An 18,170-nucleotide genomic window follows, 5' to 3' on the forward strand; every position below is an offset into this window, starting at 1 on the left:
AGCTTCCACCTAAAAAATAATGGGTAAAACACATTCACCTCCCTTGAGGTTTGTGAAAAAGACAATAACCTCCTTTGAGGTTTAAAAATTTTCATTTACCCTCCCTCGAGGTTTGAAAAATGTATGCATACAGGGAAAATGAAAAACACGATAGAAATTTTTATTAACACAATTTGAAACCAGTTCACAGCCCAAAATCAATGAGAGGGAGGTAAAAGACAGAAGTGTCCTCGCATGCGAATGCCGCACGCAGGGACATCCTACCTTTTATATAGGTAGAAATAAGATCTCAGGATTCATATTTTGTTACTTCAATTGGAAAGAAAGGCAAAGGAACATACTTTCGAATAAAATTTTGAAGCCGAGGGGGAAGGAATAAGAAATAGTGTCTAAAGAAAGGGGAAAAATGTAAAAAGGCCGTCCATGAGATGAGACTTGCATCTATTCTAAAGTGGATGCCTTGAACTGCATAGGTAAAAGTAAAAAGGTAGTTTTGGGAATCCTCGAGGCCCCATCTTGATGAAGATTTTGATCGAGGAAAAAAAGTAAAGAATAAAAAGAAAATAAATTTTTCTTCTATTTTCTGTTTAGATTAAACAATATTAAAAAAAAATTAAGAAAAATCAAATGCTAATCAAGTCTAAAATCAATTCTTTATTTATTAACTTTTCTATATTTTATTTTCATCACTTTATTCAATAGCCAAACAAGAAAAAATAATTTATTTTATACATATGTATATATTTTTCTTTTTCAATGAAGATCATGGACAGAAAAGTAAGAGGACTACCCTGGAAATTTGCAAATCTGCCTCAAAGCGAATAGGAAATAAAGAAGGTGGTGATGGGATCTATATTATCTATTCCAAAGTGCGACATATTAGATAGAAAAGTACAGAGGAGACGCCTTGAACAAGAAACAAAGGGTAGACTTATGAATTTGTTTTTGCCCCATGATGGACACCTTGGACAGGAAAGGCAATCCTAGGGATTTCTAACCCAAAGTAGATGCCTTGAACAAGAAAAAGAAAAAAAAAAAATCTTCTGAGGATTTATATACCAATGTGGACACTGAGGACCAAAATGTGCAAAGCCAATCTTGATCTTGTATCCTGGAGGCACTTGGGACAAAAAAGCTGAAAGGAGAATGCTGAGGACTTGCATCTGTCTCCCAAACTGGGCACTTTGAACAAGAAATCGAAAAGATGCTTCATGTATTTGTACCCACCTCAAAGAGGACTACTTGATCTGTGAGCTGGAAAAGCAACCCAGGGACTCTGAATCCAAGTCCCACTCCAAAAGAAGGGGCGACAGAGCATTTAAGGGGCGGATGAATGATGATATGGAAAGGGTAGATCTAGTTAAGATTTCTAGATCTATGTCAAAATGCTTTACAAATACATTTTTATTTTTGCCACTTCTTTTACGCACGCAGTGAGGCAGCTTTCATACATCTAAATGCATCCTCAAATCTATTTAAGAGTATTGACAAGATAATATGATAATATAGATTAGAAGTGAAATTTCACCAAACTGACTTCTTGTCACCTTAACTCATTGCGAGTTCAAATGCTCTGGTCCAGGAACCAGATCAAAGCCAGTTTGGTCACCCTTGGAGCCTACCTTATCTTATTAACTGAAACTTGCCTACACCATTTAGGCCAACCTTTCTATCAGCCATTTTCTTGCTTCATAGATACACATGCCAGGACAAAATATATTTCTAACTTGACTCAGATCTTACTGCTCGAGAATGGATTTTGAGTCCCACGAATGAGGCAAATAAAAAATGACCTCAAATTTCAGGATTTACTACTGCTTTGGCAGGAGGAAAATCATCTCAACATGATTCTACATTCAATGTCATGGCATTTTTTTATGTTGTGAAGTAAGAGTAACAACGACAATGTTGAATCTATGGCAAAGTGCTTCACAAAATATTACGGAATGATGGAGGTTTATGGGGCTTTATGGGTGGTAGAAACCTCCTTAGCTGTGCTCCGATAAACACACCTGCAAGGGTCTTTATTTGCAGTCCTACCTCATCCTCTACATCCAGAAGCAAGTCGATGCAGTAAGTTAACAACTCTTAACTGCTTCAGAGACTTCCACACCAAATGCATCGCAGACAAGCCATTAAGGAGTCGGTCACTTATTGGATACTTATTCTCAATTAAACATAATGAAAAAGACAATCTAATCCTGTTTCGGTTCAAGAAAAAATCCAATGCTGTTCCTTCAATAAGTTCAGCTAAAGAGTACATGACTATTAGATACAAGACTTCTGATTTCACATCATTTACTCATTTTAAGTTCTAGCCAGCCACCGAAGAAACAGATGCTAGGATCAGGCTACCGCCCCCATCAATCACTTGGAAGTGATCCCCGACAAGCACAAACAAGGGGTCATTGACAAAATTCTCAGCCTCTCTTTGATTTGGCTTGTAAAAATGATGATCTTGTTGAGAGGGGAAAGATGACTTCATGAAGGTTGTGAATGAAACCATTATCATAAATATTTTCTTGGACAACAGCATCCACATCCTCCAGAGGGGATCTTCGAAAGAATGCTTTCCATTTGCTCTCTGGAGGTTTTCCTTCAGAGCTCAGTCCACTGATACTTGCCTTGAGTGCTGCAGCACTTGCCTTCGCTTCATTAAGCTTCCTCTGCCAGCTCACATACTCCTGCCACTTGAAGGTCTGCAGTTTCATGGGGAAGAGAGAAAGTAATACATGTTTTGATGGTTAAAAAATAAACTAATCTCACTAAATAGCATTGACAAATCACCATTAATTAGCTTTAAAACATACCAAATCAATTAATCAGTAAATCTAATGGCATGATATTGTGATGGCTGGCTGAAGTACCAACCCAAATTTCAACAGAAAGTTCGGGGGAATCTGATGTACTCAAATCTGCAAAGTTGGTGAAAGCCCACCAATCTTAACAATAACTACTAATGGATTTGGTGACTGGAACAACATATGGATCTAGATCACCAAAATCGTATAAAATTATATATAATTATTGATTACAGTACAAACAAATGATAATAATATAGAATAATTATCTTATCTAATAACATAATAATAATTGTGCAGTTTTACACTTATAAGAATGCCAAGGTTGTATTTGGGGGCACGGATTTCAGATTTTGGATTTAGATTTGTGGATTGGGGTGAAACTCAACAATGCACTGCGTTACATCCAAACCCACACAAATCCAAGGTTTGAAACTCCAAACTCCAAACACAAGGTCAACCAGATTGACTTTTCTGAATTAGCTGAACTAGAATCGGTTGCATTTATAGTCCGAATCCAGATCAAATTCAGTAAGTCGTACAGTGGTTCCTATTGCAAATAATCCATCCACCAGAACTCGACCTGCATGGACTTACTCAGTTCTAAACATTAATTTTTAGATTTAACCATAACTGTCAAATTCTTATCAAATTACCATAACAGCTTACATGATAAGAACTGTCAAATAACCACCTGGTAGGACTTAAGGTAACTGTCAAATTGTGCACCTAATTGCAAATTGGTTACCCTGTTTTGCATTGTGCACCATATCCTATTATATACAATAGGATAAATCTTGTTACATTACCACTTTACCTAAAAGCTTAAGCAGTTAGGTTGTGGGCCAGCAATGTATATCAAGCTCTAACATTCACCCACACATTCAGCCCAATAGCATGTGAAGAGATACACACACAATAAATAACACCCATCAATAGCATGTGGAGATAAACACAATAAATAACACCCATCACAGGAAATACAAGAAATTTTTTAACACCACACAATAGATGTGGGCAAGAAGACTAGAATCCAGGACCTCTTGGTAATCGGCTCTTATACCGTGTCAAATTACCAATTTACCAAAAAACTTAAGCTGTTAGGTTGTGACCAACAATGTATATCAAGCTCTAACAAATCCAAATGCTTTTCAATATTAAAAATAACATACGAAAACATGCACACCATATCGTATCACAAGTCCTTAAGTTGGTCTTTCTACGTCCTACAGGAATACCATAGAATACCCCTCCTAAAAGAACGCTTGGGAATAACGGAAGATTTACAATAACGAAATATGGTCAACATGTTCAAATGCTCTCTGATTTCCATTGTTAAGCAACCACCCAGGCCATAGGTTATTGGCCTCTCTCTCTCCTGCTATCTTAAAAGAAAGAGCACGAGGACCAAAAATATTAAATAACTGTTATGTCAAGAAAAAGAAAATATGTACTTCATCAGCTTCTAACCTAGAGGTAAGAATTCCTTTTCCATTTAAGCAAAGAAAAAGAAAAAGAAATGGGATGGAGGAAGTAAGGTAAAATCTTTTAGTTGAGATTTTTTATCATTTCAATGTATTAATTGTTCTGCAGTGAGCACATACACACACCATCGGTCACATTCAACATCATAACTTGAAGATCAAATTATATTTTGAACTTGAAGCTCAAACTATATTATTTTAGCAAATTATCACATTTTGTGTAAAGCACAATCATTTCTAGATCACAAAAGAAAAGATCTAGCATCAGACATAAAATTATTATTTTTCAAAGAATAGACGAGTATTCATGTTAAGCAACCACCCAGCCCATAGGTTATTGGCCTCTCTCTCTCCTGCTATCTTAAAAGAAAGAGCACGAGAACCAAAAATATTGAAGAACTGTTATGTCAAGAAAAAGAAAATATGTACTACATCAGCTTCTAACCTAGAGGTAAGAATTCCTTTTCCATTTAAGCAAAGAAAAAGAAAAAGAAATGGGATGGGGGAAGTAAGGTAAAATCTTTTAGTTGAGATTTTTTATCATTTCAATGTATTAATTGTTCTGCAGTGAGCACATATACACACCATCGGTCACATTCAACATCATAACTTGAAGATCAAATTATATTTTGAACTTGAAACTCAAACTATATTATTTTAGCAAATTATCACATTTTGTGTAAAGCACAATCATTTCTAGATCACAAAAGAAAAGATCTAGCTTCAGACATAAAATTATTATTTTTCAAAGAATAGACAAGAGTATTCATGACATTGAAATGTATCAAATAATACACTGAAAAAATGCATCTATAATAAATATATCATTTCAAATGTATTTTACTGTAACAATTTTTTTAATCAAACAAAATAAAACTAATAAAGCTTGATATACATTGTTGGCCCACAACCTAAAAGCTTAAGCTTTTAGATAAAGCGGTAACCTAACATGGCATCAAAGCTGGTACCCAGGAGGTCCTAGGTTCTAATCTTGTTGCCCGCATTTATTGTGTGGTGTTCAAAAAAATATTCTATTTCTTTGAATGGGTGTTATATGTTATGTGTTTACCTCTCCATGTGCTGTCGAGCTGCATGTACAGGGGGAGTGTTAACGCTTTATATACATTGTTGGCCCACAATCTAATAGTTTAAGCTTTTAGGTGAAGTGGTAATATAACAAAAGCTATGACTTTGACCCTCAAACATGCCTCAAGAATCCCACCCAACCCCTAAATAAAAGAAAGAAAACAAGGAAAAACTTAAGAATGCGGATGAAGAAATGCCACCACACAATATTGACTCAATGATGATTATTTTCTCAATAGAAAACTCCTGGTTTCATCAGTTATATTATGAAAGCAAGCCAATTTCACGAAAAGAATACAACAATTCAAAGGAAAATTTTATGTGACCTATCTACCAAGAATTTCTTAACCAGAAATTGCTTAAAATTTTCCCATCACTTTTGGTCTTCAGAAAGAGAAGTAAATGCATGAGAGAATTTGTTAATGTTTAATGCCATTATTAGCATACTGTTTGTCTCAACTTGCTGTCTGGTTCGCAGGTACAAACAAAATCACTGCTGGGACTCATTGATTCCCAGGTATTCTCATGTTCGATTCAGATTATACGATTAGGAATCCATTCCCAAGAATGGTTCATATTCCCATATAACTATTCAACACCAGCATTTCTATTCCCATTTTAAAAGGTAAATATTTAGATTCCCAACCTGGGGGAATCACACACAAATTATAAAGTGACAAAAGACCCTATTATACTTCCCCACTTATTTATAACTACTTCAATCCCTGGTTAAAGTCGTCTCTCCCTGCACAAGGTTAAATGACATAACTTGACACACATGTATAAATTGCATACTACTGTTGTTTCATTTTTATTTTTATATTCATTTTCTATAAATAGTTACACTATCAAATTAACTCTGGATTATGTAGTAATTTATAATCTTATTTTAAATATTATTATTATTTGTGAAGTATCACTAGTCCAACTTAAGGATATTAAGGAAATAGAAATTCATTTTTATCATTATTCTCAGAATAAACCAAATATAGAAAACACCACATGCCCAGGAGTCCATTAGTAATATGCTTCTAAACCAAACATGAGAATCCTATATTCTTGTGAATCATGGGTATACTGACTCCAGAGAATCACTACAGCAGGTGGCATCATGGTGCCGCTAACCAAATGTCACATAAGAGATGATCTTGGCAACAGCTATGAAGACAAAAGGATTAGGTGAAAATTAAAAGACTGGCAGCACATGCAATATGGTTGAAAGTTATCCGCCTCATCATACATTTTCAAGTAAAATAAATAAAATTGACAAGAAGAATCAAGGATGAACACAACATACCTCATTTGTGGTTGTGTTTTTGAGGCAGAGTTTGGCATGGTAACCGAAGAAACCAAACAGCAGCAGAGCAACTATGGCAAGAAATACCATGAGAAGTATTTGAGTGTTATATGAGCCCAACAACCACTGTCAGATGTCAAAAAACAATAGAACAAAAAAGAAAAATAAGAAGAGGCATGCCTATAGCATTATAATGTAAATATATTTCATATGGATTGGCTACTAAACGTACTCAGCTAGTAGAAATGGAACTACTCCTTAATGCAAAAGCAATGAACACACCTAGGGTGAATAGGTTAAAATGCTTGTTTGTTTTGCATGTGACTATGACAGTGCATTATCCAAGGACAGCAATGAATAGACATGCCATAATGGATGGTAAAAAATTTCAACCTGAGATCCACCTAGAGATCATCTGGAAAAAGTTCACACCAGAAATATCTTTGTCGGGAAAAAAAATTATTAAGAGAGGAGAATGTACATGGGCAATGACAAATCCTCACAATAATGAAGGAAAAAGATAAAAGCAAAAAAAGGGAACAACACAATAGGAAGACAGAATTAAGCAAATGAAGCCTAAAAACCCCACTATATCCAAGAAAGAGATACCTCGAAGACACCCTACAGAGAAAAACCACATGGAAGCTAAAAAACAAAAAAGAAAGTTCTATCCTGTATCAAATCAGGAATGAAATGTAACGTGTAAAAAAAATGTGAGAATTTCTCTTCAACCAAAGTACTGGTATAACCACAAAAGCTGCAGTCTGCCTACAAACTTTGCATTCTTTTGCTTCACAAATCCTCTAACAAATCAACAAAAAAGCCTCCAAAGAATGAGGACAGACCCAGCACTCCCTACAAATTGAAAAGCTTTTACCACAAGGACTGAGCCATATACAAGTGAAGAATTAAATGACAATGACCCTCACCACTAGCATAACACAACTCATACATCTGTAGAGATTGCCATATAAGGTCATCTAATCTACAGCAGATTGTTGGCATTAACTGTTTAACTCTATTAAAAATTTCCATCCACACAAATGCCTTACCTTTGATAGAGTTTTAGCTTAGCACACTTGATTAGCAAAAGGAAATAAATAGGTTAAGATGAGAAAAGAGATTTACAAGAAAAAAACCCAACAGGAATCCAAATCCTAACATCCCAACCAAGAGAACATTGACAAGAATCCAACACTCAGGAGTGAAGAAAGCACCTCCATCTCCTTATCATTCTCAAGAAACAAAAGAACTGTTTTTTTTTTTTTTTTTTTTAATTAAAAAAAAAAAAAAAAAAACTTCATTCGAAGGCAAAAGAAAAAGATACAGCAAAGGAGAACCAGCAGTCCTTAAACAGAACAAAAAAGAAAAAATAACATCAACTTAATAAAGCACTCCAGTCTCTGACAACATCTTGAAAGCAGCATCCCATAAAACGGCCAGCACTATAAGCCCAAAGAAAAAGCCAACTATTGGACACTGTCCCAAATAAAACTGAAAACCTCTTCCCAATAAAAACTCTTGCATATCTTTCCAACCAAATGCCCCACAACATAGACCCAAGAATACATCTCCATGACCTTTTAGCATCTTTGCTTCTTCCAAAACCAGCAAAAGAACTAGACGAAAAAAGGGCACCCATTGAATTTGGACAATCCCAAAATTCTCCAAACACCCCAAAGACAGAATTCCCTAAGTTCCAAGCAAAAGAACAATGAATAAACAAGTGAGACACATCCTCAAAATTATTATCACACATTGCCCATGTCAACACGCGTAGACTAGGGATTCGACACCTCAACAGAATGGCAACCCTAAAATGATTTTTTGGTGTTTAATCGTGCTTAGGTTCTACAAAGTCTTCACTAATCTTTTATTTAAACTATATGTCGTTAGGTCGCCTAATTACTACCAATTAATTGGTGTCTAAGCTAACCTAGGGCCAAGGAATCAGTAGTCATAGTCCACATAAGAGTCAGGTTCTGGAGTACAGTTATACGAGAGAAAGGTACTGGCACCCTACACACCTATCCTATGAACGGTACTTAATTAGCCTAAGATTACCTTTGAATTTAACCAAACAAGACTTTGATTCTTTCCTTCTTATTATTTATCAGCCTTTTAAATATTGGATAGCCCTGCACAAGACAAAAACCGCCCTCACCTTGACAGTCAGAAGAGCATGAATAAGACACGACTCTTGGGTTCGTTGCTAAATTGATTTTAACATGTGCTAGTATTTTTGTCCCTCCTGCTGCTGCAGTGCGAAGGTGATAAAAACATGTGGCAACTGTTCTCTTAGATGTGGAAGCCAACCCCTCCAGCCTACCTTTTGGCCAAAGGTTCTGCACTGCAGAGACAACAGTACCTATTCCTTTCTCTCTTTTTTCTCTCTCGTACCCCAGGACACAAGGAGTAGGCTATAAAAGAGGAAGAAGAAGATGACGGTGATGATGATTGTGGTGGTGTTTACATGGAAGGGTATGGTAGTTGATGGTGATAATGAGTAGGATGAGGATATAATGGTGATGGTGAAAGTGATGGTGATAGTGATAATGGAGCTGATTTAGGTATTTTGTTTTCATGGCCAAGGGTAAGATACTCCTAGGGTTTCTTCATTGTAGACATGTACACCCTTTTTGAACGTGTCCCCCTACATATTGAACCTCCTCTCTACCTCCTTTCCTAGCTCCTTTATGAAGAGTTAGGGTTAGGGTTTTAAGCCAAAAAGCCTCACTTTCCAAAAATGCCATTAAAGATTGAGTTTTTATTTTTACTAATTCACATAACTAATGAACCAAGACCTAGCCCTTGCCCACATTCAACATAAATTAGCATAATTAACCCAATTTGGGCCTTTGAGACTCACAAAGCAGTTCCCTAGAATTATTTAGAAATTAATGTCCAAAGTTAGCCCAAACAAAAATGGGTGTCAACAGCCTATACGTCCAGTGACAAGGCTGTAGGTGGTCTCCCACTCTGCAACATATTGTTGGTGTTGACTCCATTAAGGACGCCCACCCAAACAAACACCTTAATTTTAGAAGGGACATACACCCCAATAGATAGGAAAATTTGAACCAATGAAACAGAAGTAATATTAATAACAAGAAAAGAAGAAATAGGCGCCTCACTCAAAGTAAAGACAAAAAAGTAGACGGAAAGGCAACCAAAAAACATACTTCCTCCCTAAGCCAAAGGTCCTCCTAAAAACGAACCCTGCAACCATCTCCTACTTCATATTTGATATAAGGAAAGAAGAAATGATATACTTGCAAAATGAACTTCCATGTGCTTCTATGAGAAACTCCAGCTGCTACACCAGCATCCCACACTCTCTTCATAGACCAAATTTACTTTTGATAGCAATGCCAAAAGAGAATCAATTTCCAAAGGAAAATGCCACAGCCAGTTACCCACCAAAGCAATGTTTTTAGACACTGAATTACTGAGACCCAAGGATTCCTCTTATAGACGACCAGCCAATTCAAAGATGATTCCTCCTCTGACTCACCCTTGACCAAAGAAAATTTCTTATAATCCTCTCAAGTCTAATAGAAACCTCCACCTAGAATCTTAGAGAGTTATACATTGGAGCTCAAATACTCTCTCGATTCAAGAGTTTGTTGCTAATAATTGGAAGCATTTTACACTTTCTTATTTGAATTCTCAAGTAAAATTTATGCTCCCGGTTAATTTTGACCTCAAAAAAAAAATTTCAGATTTTTTTTATAATATATCATGTTTCCATAATTGAGCTTCTTATTAGTAAGACTTTTTGGCATTTATTCAAGGTAGATACTAGAACTGCGCAACTAGATAACATAAGCATCAAGGAATGACTAATTACATCAATGATGATTAATCCATCAAATGTCTAATTAAATACTACTCAGAGCTAATAACAGTGAACTACTGAATTCAAGATATGGTGCATGGATTTTGCTGGAATGACAAATATTGAGGCTGTGTGTGTGTTGTTTGCAAGTAATCTACCTAGAATTGCTTGCCAGCTATTTGGAAAAAAAAGGCGCCCCGCAGTTCTAATGGAGATGAATTCCACAGTTTAGAAGACATTCAACAACCCATTCATCCAATGAGATTAAGAATCTTTTTCCCTTCATCTGGACACCTGTTATTTCTGCCATTTCAGCTTCATGAAGTCATTTCCATTTTGTGTTTAAAAAAAAAAAAAAAATCTTTTACAACTTATGTTCTTATCATGGAATCTATTGCTCTTTTTTATATGCAGTCAGTTCACAAATTATATTCTTCTCATGAACCTGGGCTTTGGTCTGCTGGCTCATCTAGTCTAGGACCAATCAATTTGAATCCACAATGTTTTCTTGAAATACAATATGGCCTAAGGACTTGTGCAGGTTGGGAAAAGATAGAAGATCGCACATGAAATGCCACAGGTAGCACACTTAAAAATCAAAATCCCACACCATTCCTTCGCAACACGTTCTTTCAAAATAGGGTAATATAAGGGGTCATCACAATGTAGAATCCTCCTTGAGCGCTTAAATAATGTAATGGTCCTTCTCACCATAAGCTCAGTGAATGGGTGTAGCACAGTGCTTCAATTCCAGGGCTTAAAGAGAACCTTCCAAGCAATTACTAGATGAAGCTAGAGTTTTTTCATTGATCTAGTATATAACCCAGCTACTACCAGGTACTGCCTTCACATCTCTCCTCCATTTCTCTTCTGATTTTCTGTGTCTCCTCATATCTCCCTGCACTAGCATAAATTCTAGCCTGCAACACATAGTTTGCAGCATTACCAGGCTCTGTTTTTGTAGCATTGTCAGGCTCTATCTCAAACAGAGCTTGACCCACAATCTTTGCAAGCTCCGCATCTCCATAAGTTCCACATGCCAGAAGGGCTACCTGAGGTTTTGCAATCACTTTCACCCACATTTTCCAAATGACCTTAAATGCCTTGTACAATTGCCCATCTCTGCTCAAAACATCCACAAAACATGAATAGTGATCACTTCCCCCTACCCTATAATCCTCTGACATTCTTGTGAAGTACTCCAGTGCTTCATCAGGCCACCCTGCATGCATGACTACTAGCTTTTCAATACCCCAAGAAAAGTTATCCCATTAGGTCGCAATTTCACAAGTTCCATTTGTCTTACAAATTAAAAATAAATAAATAAATTCCTGTTATGGTGATTTGTACATGAAGAATGTGCTCAAATAGGACAGCAGGTGCTATATGCTTCAGTTGTCCAAGACAAACACAGCCCCCATAATGAATATCTTACCAGTTAATATCACTTGGGCCTATAGATATATGTGAATTCCAGCAGATTGATATCTTGAAAGGGAAACTGGAGAAGATCCCTAGTCCCAACCAATTAAAAATTTGAGGGCAAAAGACACTCACCTCCCATGAGGTTTGTCAAAAAGATAGGGACCTCCCCTGAGGTTTCCAAAATGACACTGACCTCTCCCGAGATTTTTCAAAAAGACATAAACCTCCCCATAAAAGAGTTGTCTTTTTGCAAAATACAAGGCGAAGTGTGTCTTTTTGACAAACCTCAGGGGAGGTCTCTGGAATTCTTGAAACCTTAGGGAAGGTCCCTAGGACTTTTAAAACCTCAAGAGCGGTCAGTGTCTTTTTACCAAACCTCAAGGGAGGTCTGTCTTTTTGCCCAAAATTTTAAAAACTGTAGTACAATAGTTTTATATATATAGAATTTTGGGAATATTGGTAGATGTAGATCTAGTCTCCAGTGGTTCATGTTTGTGTTTAAGTTAGCTGCACAGCATGGTTTGAAGAACTGCCATGAACTGTGTTGATTCTGGACAAGTTTTAAAGAAGAGTGAGGATAATTATGATGAGAGAATATTTCAGTCCAACAATGCCAGTTTCCTGCTGAGGGGATTTATCATTTAGATCCTTGAATGCTCTCTTTTGTGAAAAATAATAAGCTAGGCATATGGATGCTATGCTTGATTACTTGTGGGTAAACACTAAAGAGTAGCTGAAATCTGAGGTCCCTACACTCAAATACAAGCAACAACAAACCAAGCCTCAAGTTCAACTAGGTGAGGTCAGCTACATGATCCTTTTCCGCCAATTTACACAATCATGAGCAATTTTCTCCGACAAATTCAGGGTATTAAATCCTTAATATATTACTCCATGTTATTATAGGTCTACCCTTTCTACTGACCCTCACAGTAACAAGCTCACCCCTCATTGGTGCATATGTGGCCTACAATGCAAATGCCCGAGTCATCTGAGCCACCCCTCCCTTTTCTTCTACATGAGCTATGCCTAACTTATAGGGTATATGTTCATTCCTTTATTTATCTTTTAACATTATACCACTCATCCACCTTAGCACTCTCATCTGACAACTTTTACTTTTGGATATGTTGTTTCTTAGTTGCCCAACATTCTGATTCACACAGCATAGTTAGTCTTATAGTTGTCTTATAGAACTACCCTCGTTTGGTTCGTGGAATACCTATTCCTTGGAGTTAGATGGAATATAGTGAAAATTTTGGGATGTAGGTAATAGCTATTCCTTATATGTTCCTTATTATTCCATTCAACATGCATAAGAAAGGAATATATATTCCTATGATGAAATTTAGGAATAGTTATTCCTAGTCTATTTCTTGTTATGGACTCAAAAAAAGTTTCACATTGTTATTTGTTTTATAGTATCAACATAATTTTTTGTATAACTAATTGTAATTAACCTATTATAACTAATCTACTCTTAGAAATAGACATTCTGTGAACCAAACGTAGGGTAAGAGCATGCTACAATCACATAGCACGCGCTCGAAATATTCCTCAATTTTACCCAACCTTCTTTAACTCTATGTATTACATATTCAATTTCTCCGTCAACTTGCATAATAGATCCAAGGTATCAAAATCAACTAGTGTAATTAATTTCTTAACCATCAAATTTAATCTTTTTCTCCAATATTCCTCCAATTTAATCTATGATTGATGATAGTAGGAGCGGTGTAGAATCTAAGCTAGAACTTTGGAGAGTCACATTAGATTCTAAAGGGTTTAGGATAAGCAGGAATAAGACAGAATATATGAAATGCAATTTCAGTAATGTAAGGAGTAGCAATAGAGAGAAGATTAAACTTGATAATCAAGAGATTAGTAGCACTGATCCATTTGGCAAGCCAAAAGGGAAATTGAAAAAGATGCAGTACATAGAAATAAAATAGGCTGGGTAAAATGGAGGAGCACGTCAGGTGTGTTGTGTGATCGTAAAATACACTTAAAATTAAAAGGGAAGTTTTATAAGATGACTATAAGGCCAGCTATGCTTTATGATTTAGAATGTTTGGCAATTAATAAACAACATGTACAAAAAATAAAAGTTGTTGCGAATGTTAAGGTGGATGAGTGGTTTAACATTAAAAGATAAAGTAAGAAATGAACATATATATAATAATTTAGGCATAGCACCGGTTGAAAACAAGATAAGGGAGGGGCGGCTTAAATGGTTTGGACATTGAAACGCGCGCTAGTAGAAAACCTATAAGGAGGAGTGAGTTAGTTATTGTGTCTGGCATGAAAAGGGGTAGTGGTAAGCCTAAAATAAATTGGAATAAGGTAGTGAGGAAGGATTTAATAGGCCTTAATCTAATAGAGAAAAATGCTCTTGATCGGGTGAATTGGTGGAAAAGGATTCATGTACTCGACCCCACCTAGTGGGACTGAAGGCTTCTTGTTGTTCTTGTTGTTGTATTCCTCCTACCATGACTAAAATTACATCTCATTTATGTTTTATTTCTACTTATCCTAAAACCTCCAGATTCTAACACTTCTCTCCATAATTCTAACTTAGATTCTAATCCACCCCAAGTTTCATCAATCGAGACAAAATCATATGCATACAACATACACCATGGAACCTTAGTTTGAATATTTCTAGTGAGTTCATCTAGTGCAAAAAGATAAGGCTCAAAGTGGATCCTTGATGCACACCTACTATGATTGGAAATTTCCTAGAATTTTTACCTAGTCATTACCCCATCATACATATTCCTAATGACATCAGTATACCTACTACATACGCTTTTTTCTTCTAAAACCAACCATAGAACTTCCCTAGGAACCCTATCATACACATTCTCTAAGTCAATAAAAACTGTAAGTCCCTCTTCTTTTCCCTAAATTTTTCTTTTTATCTTCTTAAAAATGTTGTAGATCTTCCAGGCATACAACCAAATTGATTTTCTATGACACTCATGTCTAACATTAATTTTTGTTCAATTACCCTTTCCCATAGTTTCATTTTATAACTCACAAATTTAATTCCACAATAGTTATTACAATTTTGAATATCTCTATTATTTCTTGTATACTTGGTTAAAGTTATTTTCCTTCATTCGTCTTGCATTTTCTTAGTGTTTATAATAACCATATAATTCTGTTATCACCTAGTCATTTCCAAACTTCAATTGGGATGTTATCTGGCCCTATGGATTTTCCATTTTTCATTTTTTTAGTGCAAAATTAACTTCATTAACTCTGGTTTTGTGAATAAATCTCATATTTTTAGCCCTTTCCACATTTGTCAATTCTAAGTTTAAGCCTTCTAGTTGGCTTTCATTAAAAGCTTACTAAAGTAACTTTGCGATTTTCTTTTATTTCTTCTTCCTTAACCAAGATGATATCATCCTCACTTTTTATACATTTTACATTACCTAAGTCCTTGCTCTTTCTTTCTCTATCTCTAACAAGTTTAAATGTCTCTTTCCCTTTCTTTTGTATCTAATCTAGCATATAAGTTATTATATAATCAATGTTTAGCTTCACTAACATTTTGTTTTGCACTCGATATTTTGGCTCGTAATGCTCTTGTTCTTGTCCAATTCCTGGTCACTACCACCACGCAGGCGCCTCCTCTGCTCCATCATTATTTTGACTTCTGGTTTTGGAGATCCATCCCAATGTGACTTGGATTTGCCCATTGCTCACCAAAAAGGTAATTGAACTTGTGCTTAGCAATCCTTAGTTGCTTATCCTATCACTTATTATGTTTTAGTTCTTCAACTTCCTAATCCTATGTGTTTTTTGCCTCATCTATTTCCTCAGTTTCTATTTAGTTTCTTATCCTATCACTTATTATGTTTCAATTCTTCAACTTCCTAGACCTATGTGTTTTTTGCCTCGCCTATTTCCTCAGTTTCTATCCCTTCCTCGCATGTTGAAGCACTTGCTAACCACTGGTGGAAGCATGCAATGGATGTAGAAATGGATGCCTTGACCACTCAAGGGACATGGGACATGGTGGATCCTCCTCTTGGTAAAGAGTTGGTTAGGTGTTGTTGAGCCTACACCATCAAATGTCTTTCTGATGACTCTATCAAATGGCTTACAGCTCAATTGGTTGCCAACAGGTACACCCAAATGCATGGTATTGATTATTTTGAGACCTCTCTGATTGCTCGAGTAAATTCTGTTTGTGTATTGATCTCATTGGCAATTAATCTTGATTGGCCATTACATTAGTCGGATGTGAAGGATGCCTTCTTGTATGGAGATTTACAACATGAAGTATACATGGAGCAACCTCTTGGGTTTGTTGCCTAGGGGGAGAATGGTAAAGTATGCAAGTTGCATAAGGCCATTTATGGTCTTAAACAATCTCCTCAACCCTAGTCTGACAAAAATTTAGGGTTGTAGTCTTTGCGTTTGGCTTTATCCAATGCGACTTTGATCTTTCAATTTTTTAGTGTGATACTTCTAGTAGTTTATGTTGATGATATCATCATCACTGCCAGTGACCATAGCAGAATTGCAGATTTTAAGTAGTAGCTTCAAGAAAAATTTCAAATCAAGGACTTGGCATTCTACTTTATTTTCTTGGCATTGAGATTGTACAGTGTAGGAATGGGTTGAATCTCAGCAAAAGTGTATTTTGGACTTGAAATATACATTGGACTTGCTAAGTGAGATTGGTTTGTTAGGAGCTAAACTAGTTGAGATTCCTATGGATCTCAATGAGAAGTTGTCTAGGGATATTGGACCAGACTTTGATGACAAACATCAATATAGACAGTTAGTTGGAAAATTGATCTACTTGACTACCACTAGACTTGACATATCTTTTGCAGATGGTATCAATTTATGGAAAACCCAAACAACCACATTGGTACGTTGATTGTAGGATTTTGCGGTATCTCAAATGCTCTCCTAACAAAGGTTTGATATATAAATGTAATACAAATTGTGAGATTGTGGGGTACTCTGAAGCAGATTGGGCTGGATTTATTGATGATTGAAAGTCTAATACTTGATATTGTTCATTATGGGCGGTAATCTTGTTACTTGACATAGCAAGAAACAAACTACTTCAGGAAGATCTAGTGTTGAAGCAGAATATCAAGCTACGGCTCATTTTGTGAGTGAGCTTATGTGGCTGATGTCTCTTACATCAGAGATGGGATAGTTGGTAAAGAAGCCAATAGATGTGTTTTGTGATAATTAAGCTGCATTTATATTGCTAGCAATCCAAAGTTTCATGAGAGGGCATAGAACATGGAAGTTGACTGTCATTCTGTGAGGAATGTTGTGCTGAAGAAGGTCGTGAGGACTCCCTTTGCGAAATATGTCAATCAGTTAAGCCATATTTTTACAAAGCCTTTATTTAAGCCTGTGTTGTCAAATGTTTCTTACAAGCTAGCTTTTGGTGACATTTATACACCTCCAACTTGAGGGGGAGTGTTAGAAGAGAATACGTTATTTTTATAATTTAGTTGTGTTAATAGGGGTAACTTTGTCCTTAAGACTATTAATTATTAATAATATATAAGAGGGCATACCTAGAGCTATACGTAGAGTCTAGGAAACTGCCAGTTAGTTTTTTTCCTCTATTTTTCTCTTCATCTCTTCTCTTCTCTTCTCTCTCTCTCTCTCTCTCTTCTTCTTTTTTGCATTTCTAACATTACAACAAATCTTTTTCGCTAAGTCAACAGATATCTAGCTTCTCTTCAAATATTTTCCTCACTTTCAACACCCATCTACATGGCCCCTAAACTTATTGGAGTTGGTTTCCTTACCAATAGATTTTTCCCCCGAAACACCATTTCTCCCCTGAATCTCGCCAACACAAGTTTTTTGGTTCTTTCTAACCCCCTCCCCCATCAGCCACAGCTGAAGGTATTGACTTTTTGAGTCCGATCCCTGTTTTGATTATGACAAACCACAGTATCTCATCTGTGTGCTAAGTGTATGAACAGGTTCATTTTTTTAAGCACATATGATAGATGAGAAATGGAAGCCGAAAGGTACTTAAATGCGCACACTATCGGAGCAATTCATGAAATTGCAAAAGAGCAGAGCATGAAGATTTTTGTTTCAAGTTGTATTTTATTGCATTATATTTTCTTTGGGTCTGTAATAATCTGCATAGCATGCATAATAGGTATTTACGCTCAAGATACCTTAGAATGACCATTGGAACCATCACCTCTCAAACCTAAATGCTATAACTTATTCAA

The 18,170-nt window shown here is 36.1% G+C and overlaps 1 protein-coding gene across 1 annotated transcript in view; it reads right to left on the bottom strand.

The window, feature by feature from the left end:
• Positions 1 to 2,151: 2,151 nt before the first annotated feature.
• The window catches only part of LOC131146614 (probable protein S-acyltransferase 17), a 60,651-nt gene continuing 44,632 nt past the window's right edge, over positions 2,152 to 18,170 (bottom strand). The window contains exons 9-10 of the mRNA XM_058096313.1: positions 6,669 to 6,794; positions 2,152 to 2,699 (exon numbers count right to left, since the gene is read on the bottom strand). Of these exons, the coding sequence (XP_057952296.1) occupies positions 2,421 to 2,699; positions 6,669 to 6,794 (405 nt within the window). The 3' untranslated portion in view covers positions 2,152 to 2,420. The remainder of the gene's footprint in view (positions 2,700 to 6,668; positions 6,795 to 18,170) is intronic.

The sequence above is a fragment of the Malania oleifera genome, chromosome 13 (genome assembly GCF_029873635.1).
Source record: "Malania oleifera isolate guangnan ecotype guangnan chromosome 13, ASM2987363v1, whole genome shotgun sequence".
Taxonomy (NCBI): domain Eukaryota; kingdom Viridiplantae; phylum Streptophyta; class Magnoliopsida; order Santalales; family Ximeniaceae; genus Malania; species Malania oleifera.